The 12501-nt window shown below is 38.9% G+C and overlaps 2 protein-coding genes across 3 annotated transcripts; both read right to left on the bottom strand.

Annotated features, from left to right (window-relative positions):
* Positions 1–175: 175 nt before the first annotated feature.
* Positions 176–5228, bottom strand: LOC131326019 (uncharacterized). The gene is made up of 3 exons (XM_058358562.1): positions 4994–5228; positions 4477–4916; positions 176–824 (listed from the first exon to the last, which is right to left on the bottom strand). The coding sequence occupies exons 1-3, from the start codon at positions 5156–5158 to the stop codon at positions 386–388; spliced, it is 1044 nt and encodes a 347-aa protein (XP_058214545.1). The 5' UTR covers positions 5159–5228; the 3' UTR covers positions 176–385.
* Positions 5229–7615: 2387 nt separating this feature from the next.
* LOC131326017 (uncharacterized) lies at positions 7616–11165 on the bottom strand. Of its 2 annotated transcripts, XM_058358560.1 has the most exons (4): positions 10607–11145; positions 10213–10295; positions 9886–10182; positions 7616–8182 (listed from the first exon to the last, which is right to left on the bottom strand). In XM_058358560.1, exons 1-4 carry the CDS (start codon positions 10721–10723, stop codon positions 7744–7746), a joined length of 936 nt encoding a protein of 311 aa, XP_058214543.1. In that variant the 5' UTR covers positions 10724–11145; the 3' UTR covers positions 7616–7743. The 2 variants fall into 2 exon arrangements, with proteins under 2 accessions (XP_058214543.1, XP_058214542.1); XM_058358559.1 differs by having other exon boundaries at positions 9886–10295; positions 10607–11165.
* Positions 11166–12501: the final 1336 nt, after the last annotated feature.

Below are 12501 nucleotides of genomic sequence, written 5' to 3'. Positions count from 1 at the left end.
CTTCTACCACTTGAACTAGGGAGCTTCGGGTTAAGAAATAGAAGACTTTTCAGATGTCAATGGCCAAACAATTGTCCAGACAAGAAGTTTTGAAACAAGTAAATTCAGTTTTTCATTACATTAGACAGACGGGGAGAACTCAATACTCGAACAAGACCAGAAAGTAAAGAAGATGGAACCACAAAGGATGTAACCTTTCTCAATAAAATAACATGTAAAGCAGATACAATATTAACAAAAACAGATACAATACTAACAAATACCTGTCTCAGTTAAAAAACAATTCAGCAATAATGGATTAGCTCGTTTCCATCATAAAGCCAAGCAAGGAAGAAAACTGTAAGCTTACATCGAGATCAGTACAAGGCACTACCATTAATGTTCATCAGGAAGTCAACAATCTCTTAATGCCAGTTTTCTGATCTGAAGTTAGCCTGCTGGGGAACTTGATGTTGAACTTAATCCTCAAGTTCCCTTTTTTCGATGGTTCTTTGGGTATTGGCATGCCCTCCCCTTTTACAACTTCTTCGTAGGTGGGACTGATGATGGCACTGATAGGAACCGTCAGATTTCGGCCATCAAGGGTTGCAATCTGTGCAGTGTATCCTGTCAGAGCTTCCACGAGGGAGATCTTCTGGGTGATAACTAAATCATTGCCGTCCCTTTTATAGACACTGTGAGGCTTCTCATCAATAATGAAGACCAGGTCGGAGGGTATAACACCTCTTTGTTCATTTCCTTTCTCTGGAAAAGTTATTTTTGTTCCTTTTTTCCAACCTGGCTTGATATCGATGGTAATAATTTCCTCCACTGTGGTGGATCTCCTACAAAATTAATAATAATGCATAAAACTAGCTTGCAAAAAGGGTAATATCATGACTACTTATTTTGCTTTCCGAAGATAGTTTGACTTTCTATGATGTTGCTCTCAAAGTTAACACATACAAGAAAGAATAAGCGGAAAAGAAACAAAAAAATCTTGATTTCAACAGCAGGGTATCATGACAAAAGAGGAACAGACGATCTTAAACTTTCTCTTTCTGCTGCAATTTACTGTATTTGGGATTAACGCAATATTAGAATCTTTCAACACAAAAGTTTGGACCCTGGATCTCTTGCTGCTAAAGTCTGTAATTCCATTTGTGATGCTTTGCTGTCTTGAAGTTGGATGCCACTCAAGACAACAAAGAGATATGCAGGAAATGGAGTATTCTTTAGTGCTTCCTTTTGTTCATAAGCTTTTTGCTGTTATATGTAGTGTTTTTGTTGACTCTTGTGCCTGTTTTTTAGGCTGTTTTTGCTCTCTGGACTCGTCTTGCATGACCTGCTAGGAGTGTGTTGGTTTTTTTCATTCGTTGTACTGATTGTACATGTGTTTGGGCTATATAATGATAAAGGTACCTTTACCTGGAAAAAAAAAGTATTATAGAACAAAATACAACTGAGAAGTCTAATGAATCAGAGTTCGACATCTCCAAAGCGTGAAGAAGGGAGATTTCCTTGTTTGAACTGGACTGAAACACCTTATTCTGCTCCAGTTAGTGTACCATGTTAAACTGTTCACTGAATCACCAGACACCAATGGAGCTTTGTTCCAACGTAAAAGATGGAGTTCACATGTAGACTCAAGTAGATTCAGTATAAGTCTACAAATCAGACCGACACCAGATTAGTACCATACTACGATGTATACCTCTTCCCAGCACCTTGAACTGAGAGGACCACTACTAAAGATGATTCACAATAATTTGCAAGACAAGCTTCAATCAGAGTTCGGAAGCAATTGTTCAAGAGCTACTGCACACACAGGGATTTGTCTACGGTAACTTGGTTTTGATTGCTTAGAAACTAATAAAACATGCTCCCATTTCCTTAATCAAGCAAGTTCTTAGGAGCACCCAGCATGCAATATCAATGAGCTTCAATGTACATGCATGGAGAGACTGGGCTATAAGAGGTAAATTGTACAGAGAAGAAGCCTTCTTAATTTTATTTATTTATTTGATAAGTAATAAGGTTTTATTGAAAAGGCATCAAGGGGATGACACCCATCTACAAAACAAAGCAAGGAATATGAAGAAGACTTCTTTAATTAAAACTCATGTACCGCGACAAAATTATTTAACCTTGATTCAGTAATGACTATGAGTCTATGACTAACAACACAGTAGCGGGGCTTCAGGCGTCACATGAGAGTCATGAGACCAAATGGAAAGAAGGCATTGTCACAACAGTCACAAGTCAGACCCCGGTTTTTCTGCAAGGTGATTCTAAATACTGTCAACCTGGTTTATCATACCTATGAGGTTTGGGGACCAAAGTGCGGAGGACAACAGAAGTTAAAAGTACTATCTGGGAAGTTATTGTTAGCAGAGAACAAACATAAACCCTAGGGATTTCAAAATAAGCAAAGCACCTATGAGCTTAGAAGAAACCATCAATTCTCCATGTACTTCAGATTCTTGAATTTCAAATGACCGAGCAAGGGAAAGAATGATTCCCAACTCTCAAGATTAAAACACCATGCTCTTACAGTATATCAAACAGGAGGTTAATAAACACATATAGTGTCAAAGATTAGGACTCAGATCCTCTCCACAGCTTTTCCTACCTATTTCCAAGAAAGCTAAAAAAACCAACTGTGGGTACCGACCGCCAAGCGGGGCCCACTCCGGGCCCCTAACGGATGATCCGAGCCGTTCAATAATTTTTTCTAAAAAAATGAGTGGGCCCGTAAAAAATCAGCTCAATCCGATATGTCTAGGTGCTCAATCCAATCTTTAAAGATTGGATTGAGCACCTACACATATCGGATTGAGCTGATTTTTCACAAGTCCACTCAGTTTTGTTTTTTAAAAATATTGAACGGCTTGGATCAGCTCGGAGTGGGCCCGCGTGGCGGTCGATTCCCGTGGTCGGTTGCTATAGCACGGTTGCCCCATATCTAACCCCATCTTTTCACCACAATATGCCACCACATTAATGAGCTCATCGGACCGGCCGGATTAAAACGCAGCCTCTCCTTTAGTGAAACGACGTCGTCCCATTAATGTCTCCAAACGGCAGATAACTTTTCTCTCCGTTTTCCCTTTAACGCCATCGTTATCCCCAAACACAGAGAAGAGACATAGCCCCTGCTCCTCCATGCAATCCGTCCGGTGATTCTGGTTCGACAAGTCCGAATACTCCGGTGCAATCATTCCTGCAACTCTGATAGAGTGATACAATGCCAACTCCAGTAAGATTTTGACCTCTCCAGACACTCCATTTGATTTTGTTTTGGTTGGTGTTTGAGAGTAGGGAGAGTCGGGAGAGGTCAAAATCTTACCAAAGTCAGCATTGTATCAGAGTCGCCGGAATGATTGCACCGGAGTTGTCGGACTTATCAAACCAGAATCACCGGACTTATCAAACCAGAATCACCGGACGGATCACACGGAGGAGCAAGGGTTGTGTTTCTTCTCTGTGTTTGGGGATAACGATGGCGTTAAAGGCTAAATGGAGAGAAAGTAGAAAAGTTATCTGTCATTTGGAGTCAAGACATTAATGGGACGAAGTCGTTTCACTAAAGGTGGGGCTGCCTTTTAATCTGGGCCGTTGGATGAGCTCAGCTCATTAATGTGGTGGCATGTTGTGGTGAAAAGATGGGGTAGATATGGGGAGGAAAAGCTGTGGAGAGGATCTGAGTCCTAAAGATAGAAACTTGGGATGCTGATTCCCAAATTAATGTTACAAAGTATGGTTAATGCTAGTAGTTTTGGAGATAAAATAAATCAAGATGTGCATCTAAAAACAATGGATTAAGATCCTTGAGATCGCACCACGTACGACTGCAAACTTCAAAAGAATTACATATCAAATTTTCCTCCCATGTTTGGAAATACAAAGAACATTAGTTGCATGATGCGAGAGTGGGTATGGAATATACACTTTAAAGCTAGTAAGCTACAATCATTTTAGGGAATTAAATATATGGGCGAAGTCTATCTCAAGTGTAAGAAATGGGTTAGTGTTAGAATGTACGGATTTCTTTTCAAGATAAAATGACTTGCGGTAACCAATTTATAAAGCTAAGTAATAAGTTATTGTTTTTCAATACCAATATCGCTTAAAAGCTCCCATCTTCCTAAGGAGCGAGCTCCCAACTCAATGGGAGCGCGCTGCTGTCAAGCTCCTTAGTAGGCAGCGCAGAATCGTGCTCCCAAGGCAGGAGCGGCACCGCTTTAGGAGCTCCCTGCTACTAAGCAAAAAACCCGGTGCACATCGCTTCATTCACAGCATTGTTTTTCTTACCATATAGAGATCTTGATCGAAAAACAACAATCTCATTCAATGACATACCAACGGGTAATGGCGTAAGATTTCAAAATGCAGTCAATTAAACCAATTTAAGTGAAGCAATGAACTAGACCACGAATTAAAAGACACTGAAATTCGAAAGCATTACATATAGAGTAGTAAATCAATAGAGCTTACCCACTGGCATCAGCGACCACCTCTCTAGAAATCTTCATCTTCTTACTAGTCCCCTTGTACAAATCCTCCAAACTACAAGGTAATGTCCTCTCTATCGCCGCCGCCTTCCGCGGCATATTATGACCAAACCCATCACCACCACCTCCACCAGCACCCCTATAATTGGCAAATATTTCCTCTGCAAACGTACTCCTAGGAAACCCCGACGATGCGCCAGCGCGCGATCCTCCTCCCATGTCCCCCATCCCTCCTCCAAACGGGCTCGAAAACCCGAAAAACTCCGAGAATATATCATCCGCGCTCCGAGGATTGAATCGGAACGACGGGCCACCGCCGCCGGCATATCCGCCGCCGGAATCAGGCGGAGGCGGGGCCTGTCCTTTCAATCCTTCTTCTCCGTACTGATCGTAGATTGCTCTCTTTTGCGGATCGCTCAAAACCTAGAAAACAAGAAGAAATTGTTAATCAAAGCAGATGTTAATTAAATTGAAAATTTTCCAGTGCAGTGCTTGCGTACGTCGTAGGCTTCGGAGATTTGTTTGAATTTGGCTTCGGATTGGCTCTTGTTGTTAGGGTTTTTGTCGGGGTGCCATTTCATGGCGAGCTTGCGATAGGCTTTCTTCAAGTCATCGTCGCTGGAGTTCCGATCCACCTGAAGGATTTTGTAGTAGTCTGCACCCATGCGCCTCTCTCTCTCTCTCTCTCTCTCTCTCTTCTGTTACTGATTTGCTTAGCTAAGCTTTGGAGTTTCAACGATGGAGTGGGATAACATGGGCCTTGGATTGTGGTGAAGGCCCACGGTTACCATATCCTTGTTGGGCTGGTGCAGCCCATAGATTATTGCCTACGATTTGGGGTGCAAATGGAGTACAATAATTTTATAATCACAGTATCACACATAAATACTTATACATACTCACAAAGGGAGTGGGCCCCACATACTAGCATTGTTGAACGGAGTACACAGTGGCCTTGGGCACTGCCAACCAGGCCCTTTTTCTACCACACAATGTGGTCGGACCACGCACTGTCTTGGATCTCACCACATTGTACGGTAGAGAAAAGGTTTGGGGCATCACCGTCACATGATGTCATAAAATTATTTTCCGTGCAAAAAGCCTATCTTTCCAACAAGAGCAATGTTATGCATTGAACGGTTTCCGACGCACAAATGTAAACTAATTGTATTTTAAAGTTGTGTTGACAGACTTTTTGTTCTAACAACTCTAGAAGATAAAAGCTGAGAAAAGATACAAGGTTATGTACCTTTCATTATTTGATCAACTTGATCATTATCGTTGTGAATCACCACAAGCATTTTCTTAAACTCAATATCGTGTGATTTGCAAAGGTTACCATGTTCGGTTTCGGTTTTAGGAAGGTTTTTTAGAGTAATAATTACAAAAAAATAGATATACAAAATTTACTGGAGACCATGCGTGCAAGATTTTGAGACCCAAAACGAACAAGTTTGGACGATCTGAAAGTGAAGCTATGTCCCGACGAAATTTTTTAATGCGTCAACTACACATTCTTAGCTATACACGTCGTGTAGTCTCCATATTTTGTCAAAAAGGCCCTCTGCTAAGGAGGAGAAAAAATAGCAGGGAAAAAATTTCCAAAGAGCACACAAATGTTTGTTCTTGGCACTGGGCTTGACCCTCCTCCAAAGACTCGATAACTCCTCAGGTCAGATCGCAATCTCGATACCTTTAAACAAAGGTTCGATTTTGTTCCATTTTTTTGCAGGTGAGACGCCAACTGCGTGTTGCCTCCGCTCCCTTTCGTGGTCTCAAAAATGAAATTTTGGGAGAAATTGGCCCTTTATTGGTGGCTGTTGTCAATCGTTTATTTATCTAAGTTGGATTCCACTTACGTTGTGTTGCGCCTTCAATACAATCCCTTCGTCAATTCTACAGGATAACCAAATACTATTAATAAGTCCCAAGTGAAGACCTTGACAATCCTCTAAATCTAGAGTTTAATACATTCCCCGTCAAAAACAGATCAGATACACTTATTTTGACAAGCAAATAACTTCCTTCCCAAACGATCCATAGAAATATCTAGAATGACTTTATGGTCTATTGGGGGTTAGGATCGAAGATTAGAAATAGAATAGATCAACGTGTCGTGTACTGACAATAAAAGAGATCAAATAACCTAGGAACGTCCATTAAGAAAGGGTACGCTCTGCTCGCCATATCTTTCCTATAATAAGAAAGACGTGAAGTAGAGGGATCCCATCTCTCCGGGTTAACTACAACTACCTGGTAGCTTCCGCGCCCCCCTGTATATACTTGATCAATGTCCTTCCTTTCTCCTTGTTAGCCGTCATGCAGGGTGTGAAGGGCTACAGCGATGGTTTTTCGCTTTGAGGCTTGCTCGCAATGCCCGGGGTAACTAATGTCGCCTACCTACTGCAACTATAGAAAAAATATTAAAAAAATTAGTTTTAGGTCCACTATAAAAAATTTGTAAAATCTCTAGTCCACGTCTCAAGTTAATAAAGTTTCTTGTTCATTTTTTAACGTTTTATAGTAGGCCCAATCCACTCCATTTCAATTTAATACTGTTTTTATACCCGGCCTCCAGCCAAATCATCACCGGAAAGTTGACCGGCGCCGGAAAATTGGCCGGTGCTGGAAAATTTGCCGGCGCCGGAAAGTTTGCAGGAAAATTTAGGCACTTTCATGTGGTTCTAGGGTGCACTTAGTTTCATAGGATTTTAGTGGTTTATGCACTTTCATTGGGTTTAGGATTTTAGATACTTTCATTGGGTTTAGGATTTTAGGCACAGGTTTAGAATTTTAGGCACTTTCATAGGGTTTTAGTAATTTGGACACTTTCATAAGATTTTAGTGGTTTAGGTACTTTCATAAGGTTTTAATAGTTTAGGCACTTAATTTCATAGGGTTTTAGTGGTTTAAGCACTCCGGCGAACTTTCCAGTGGTGATTGGAGGGGTGGAGGTGGGTTTATTAAGCAAGTGGACTAAAAACTCTACAAATTATTGAGGTAGACTAGAGACTCTACAAGTTACTTTTTAGTGGACTTATCACTAAATCTCTCATAATAATATCACCAGGATTTTGATCTAACCATCTCAAACAAACATGCAACTGAACATACACAAGAAGTTTCGGAACCACCAAATTCAATTTTTCGTTATATTAGACAGGCGGCGAAAACGCAACACTCAAACAAGACCAATGGAAAAACTAATTTAAGCTTTGCATCGATCAAGATCGGTAGAAGAAGGCACCGTCTACCACAATGTCAGCAATCTCTTGATGCCATTTTTCTGCTCCGAAGTAAGCCTGCTCGGGAACACGTCAAACTTGATCGTCAAGTTGCCTTTCTTCGACGGTTCCTTGGGTAACGGCATGCCCTCCCCGGTTAGAACTTGTTCGTGGGCGGGACTGATGATGGTGTTGATGGGAACCGTCAGGTTCCGCCCATCGAGGGTCGCGATCTCTGCCGTGTACCCTGTTAGAGCTTCCACGAGGGAGATCCTCTGGGTGATAACTAGATCGTTGCCGTCCCTTTTGAAGACGCCGTGAGGCTTCTCATCGATGACGAAGACGAGGTCCGAAGGTACGACGCCTCGTTGCTCGTTTCCTTTCTCTGGGAAAGTTATTTTCGTTCCTTTTTTCCAGCCTGGCTTGATATCGATCGTGAGAAGTTCCTCCACTGTCGTGGGTCTCCTACAAGTAGAGATCATGAACGTAGAGCCCAGTTCTATGAAATCCGTGTCAAATAGTATTTTTTTCCACCATATTTCTTGACTAAAACTTAGGCCTTAGAGCATCCGCAACGTAATAATTAAAAGTGAATAATCAAAACTTGATACGTCAATTTTTGATTATTCATTTAGAGGGTTGCTAAAGTTAATAATGTGAAATCTCACATTGTTACTTTTGATTATTCAAATGTCAAATTTGATTATTGGTTAGAAAGTTGCTAACTTTGATTATTACAATGTGAGCACTTTTCTAAGGCCATCCACAGTGGTATAATCAAAAGCCAATTATTTCTAAAGTTAATAATGTTTGTGCAAAAGATGGCTCACAATGGTATAATCAAACTTAGCAACATCCTTAGAAATAATCAAATTTTAAGCTTTGGATAACCAAAACTAGCAATATTTTTCAATAATCAAAATTTTTCAACCCCATATCACATAAGTTAACTAGTTCCAAAATTTATATACACACATGTTTCAATTGGTATTTTCTTATTCTCTTCTTTGCCAACTCTATATCTTTTTCACTTTACTCACAAACTATTTCTCTTTCTTTTCCTCCAAAAGTGAAGTTCATATCTCTCGATCATCTACCATTCAACCCATTGTCGTCGGATTAAAATATTTCACTCTTCTTTTCTGTTTTTATTTTTTCCCCTCCAAAAAAAATTCATAATAGGAGGGAAGAAAGTCACCGATTTTTTTCCAAAATTAAGAAAGGGAATCGATATATTTTTGTCCAAAAAAACGTAAATGAAGAGAAGTGAATAGCGGGAAACAGAGGGGGAGAGAAAAAGTGAAATTGTTGTGGACCTCTTTATTTTAGTTATGGACTAGAAGCAACCACTGTGAACCTCAACATTGGTAAGCTTAGTAACATCTTAAATGAATAATCAAAAGCTGATGTGTCAATTTTTTGTTATCCATTTTTCATTATGCCACTGTGGATGGCCTAAGCACACATTGCGAACTCTAACAATCTTTTGATTTTGATTATTACATTGTGGATGCTCTTATTCGGTTAAATAAGCTATTTAACTCTCTTTTTTGTTCTTATTCAATTTTTATTTGCATTTGTTAGTTTTTTATTGATTTTTTTTTTAGGATTATTGTTTTGTCATGACGAGAGAAATTTAAAAAGTAAAAATTACGATCGAAATCCTTTTTTTTTAATAAAAACAAAAAAATTGATTTATTCACTTATTTTTGTTTTTATTAAAAAAAATTGATAATAATTTTTTACTTTCTAGATTCCTCTCGTCATAACAAAATAATAATCCTTAAAAAATTAACTAAAAATTAACAAATGCAAAAAAAAATTTGAATAAAGATTAAAAAAATCCGAATGAGCCCTTACTTTCTATAATTTCCATTTAGCTTTTCGTTATATTTTTTGAAATTAATTATTCTTTTCGACAAGTGAAGTTTAAAAAATACAAAAATGTGGATCGAAGTTGAAAGGAAGTTCATATAGAACGATATTGTAAAAACAAAAAAAATCAGTGGTTTTGTATTTTTTTTTTCCTTCAGTGAACTCTTTTTCTTTTGCTTTTGGCGAAAGTTTCTCACTTTTAGACTCTTCGAATCGAGAGACGAGACAGATGATTAATCTAAAAAACAAAACGTAAATTCAACAAAAGTTGACCCTAAATCAGTAGAGCTTACCCAAAGGGATCAGTGACCTCTCTAGAGATCTTCATCTTCTTGCTAGTCCCCTTGTAAAGATCCTCCAGACTACAAGGCAGCGTCTGCTCTATCGCCGCCGCCTTGCGATCCCCGTAATTGGCAAATATATCCTCTGCAAATATATTATTCCCTTGAGAACCAGAGGACGTGCCGCCGGCGCGTGATCCTCCTACAGACGGGCTCGGATGCCCGAAAAGCTCGCGGAATACGTCGTCCGGGCTTCGAGGATTCATTCGGATGGATGACGGACTACCGTTGCCACCGGAGACGAATTCCCCAGTGGTGGATCCGGGATGAAAATGGTCCGCGCTTCGAGGACTGAACCGTCTCTTCAATCCTTCTTCTCCGTACTTATCGTAGACCGCTCTCTTCTGAGGATCACTCAAAACCTATAAAAACAAACCCATTGTTGATTGAGTTGAAAAGATCAGCGCAAAGAACATGCATATATACATATATATTAGTCCGCTTCCTGCAAGGGATCGCGCACGCTTATGGATACGGATAAATGTTTTCGCACATACTTTTTTTTTAAGTTTTTTTTTTTTTTTTTTTTATAAATGGGATCTAGAATTTTTCATTCAATACTTGGAATGACCCACTAAACAAAAACACCACAAATTTTGGAGGGCAAAAATCTTTTTTTTTTTTTCTTTTCTATTCTCATAGCTGTATAGATAGTATATAGATATATGTGTACGTGGTAGGCTTCGGAAATTTCTTTAAATTTGGCTTCGAGCTTTCGATAGGCTTTCTTCAAGCCATCGTCGGTGGAGTTTCGATCCACCTGAAGAATTTTGTAGTAATCTGCACTCATACTCTCTCTCTCTCTCTCTCTCTCTCTCTCTGTATGTTTGTGTAAATATATCTATATGCATGTATCTGTATATATGTACTCCAGCATAGGTAAAAGAAGAGAAATTTTGATACATGTGGCAAGGTGCTATAGGGCCAGGGGATTAAGGGGTGTTTCACCTTCTTTAAAGAAGAACTTTAAAAATAAAAAAAAATTTAAACTTAAAAATTATGTGTTTATACAAATAATTTTTCTATCAATATAGATCTTATTTGATAGATTTCATTGAGATCTTTTAAACGGTAAAAAAAATCAAAAAATTATTTTTTATATTCATTATATTTGAGTTTAAAATTTTTTTTTTTTAAAAGAAAATTTAGAAAAGATGCGAACGGGAACAAGATCTTGAAACAATTATTTTTCTCGTATTCAGAGATTGAGAGAGAGAGAGAAAGAAAAGGGTAATGGAGTTTGTGGGCAAGGTTAGAGAAAGAGAGCAAAAGTAAGAGAGAGAAGAATATATTCTCTCAAATCATTGAGGAGAGAGAATCTTTACCGAGACAAACCTAAATGGTAGGGTTTGCAAACAGTTTATCACTGATTTAACTGACCTTGTGACAATAATGATATGCTAATTAAAATCATCCACTAGGGATGTCGTCGAAGCTCGACCCGGGTTGCTTTAATGCACTATGTACTACACGCATAGTGCGTCTAATTCGGCCGTCAATCTCAGCAATGAACGGTTTGAATTTTCATTCGAACAATGAACGGTTAGGATTTGAAGGAACTTGAATTAAATCCGAACCATCCGTGCCAAGATGGACGACTGGATCAGCCGTGCGGTGGGTGCACTACAGCCCCTCCAATTCCAAGCTCGGACCCGCATGTTTGATGTGAGGACTATTTTGGTCTCGACTTTAACTAAGCTCGTTTACGCCATTCCACTAAGGACTTTTTTGACTTTTGAGATTTTTTTTGGTTTTGTCCCTATTCAAATTTTTTTTGCGTTTATTAGTTTTGTGCCAATTTTTTTTGAATTTTTGTTAAATTTGCATTATTTTTTTGCATTAATTACCCGTCTCAATGAGAGAAATCTGAAAAATAAAAATTGTTACCAAAGCAAAAAAAAAAAAAAAAAAGTTCGTTAAAAACGAAAAAAGTTTCAAACTGTTATCTTTTTAATCTAAAGTGTCGTCTTATATGAATTTTTTTCAATATCGATCCATATTTTCATAATCTTCCGATTGAAACGAACCATTAATCACAAAAATTACGACGAAAAGTTTAACAAAAAGTAAAAAATATTAAGATAAATTCTGGACAAATAAATTTACAAGAACCCAATACATACTCAAATTTACATGCCCATATATGCGTAGAGAATCGTTCACCGACAATGAACCTTTTGTCTATGACCGTGGACCACTCATACGTTTATGTTCGATATTTGTAAGATGAAAATCTAAGCTAAGTTGGTGAGAAATCAATCGGTTTCCATATTTCATATGCTGAAGGGCTTGTAACCGGTTGTATTTTCTGGTCCTTCCCTTGTGGTTCGAGCCCCGCCGTTAGGCGCATTTATGGTTTAAGGCTATGGACAGCCTTTAAACCCCTTGTAGACTTACTAACTACCTCCTAACTCCCACTGATATATATACCGCTTGAAAAAAAATTGTATAGCATGCGGCTTTGGCTGTGGACTTAGATTTCCCTTCCCAAATTCAGTTTGTCCTCGGGAGATTAGAGCTATTGTGGAGGACATTAGATTTTGGGCAAGTTCAAGAAGTTGGGAGTTC

The sequence above is a fragment of the Rhododendron vialii genome, chromosome 5a, assembly GCF_030253575.1.
Source record: "Rhododendron vialii isolate Sample 1 chromosome 5a, ASM3025357v1".
Lineage (NCBI taxonomy): Eukaryota > Viridiplantae > Streptophyta > Magnoliopsida > Ericales > Ericaceae > Rhododendron > Rhododendron vialii.
Note: the sequence above shows the minus strand (reverse complement) of the source record. Positions and strands in the feature narration are given on the sequence as shown.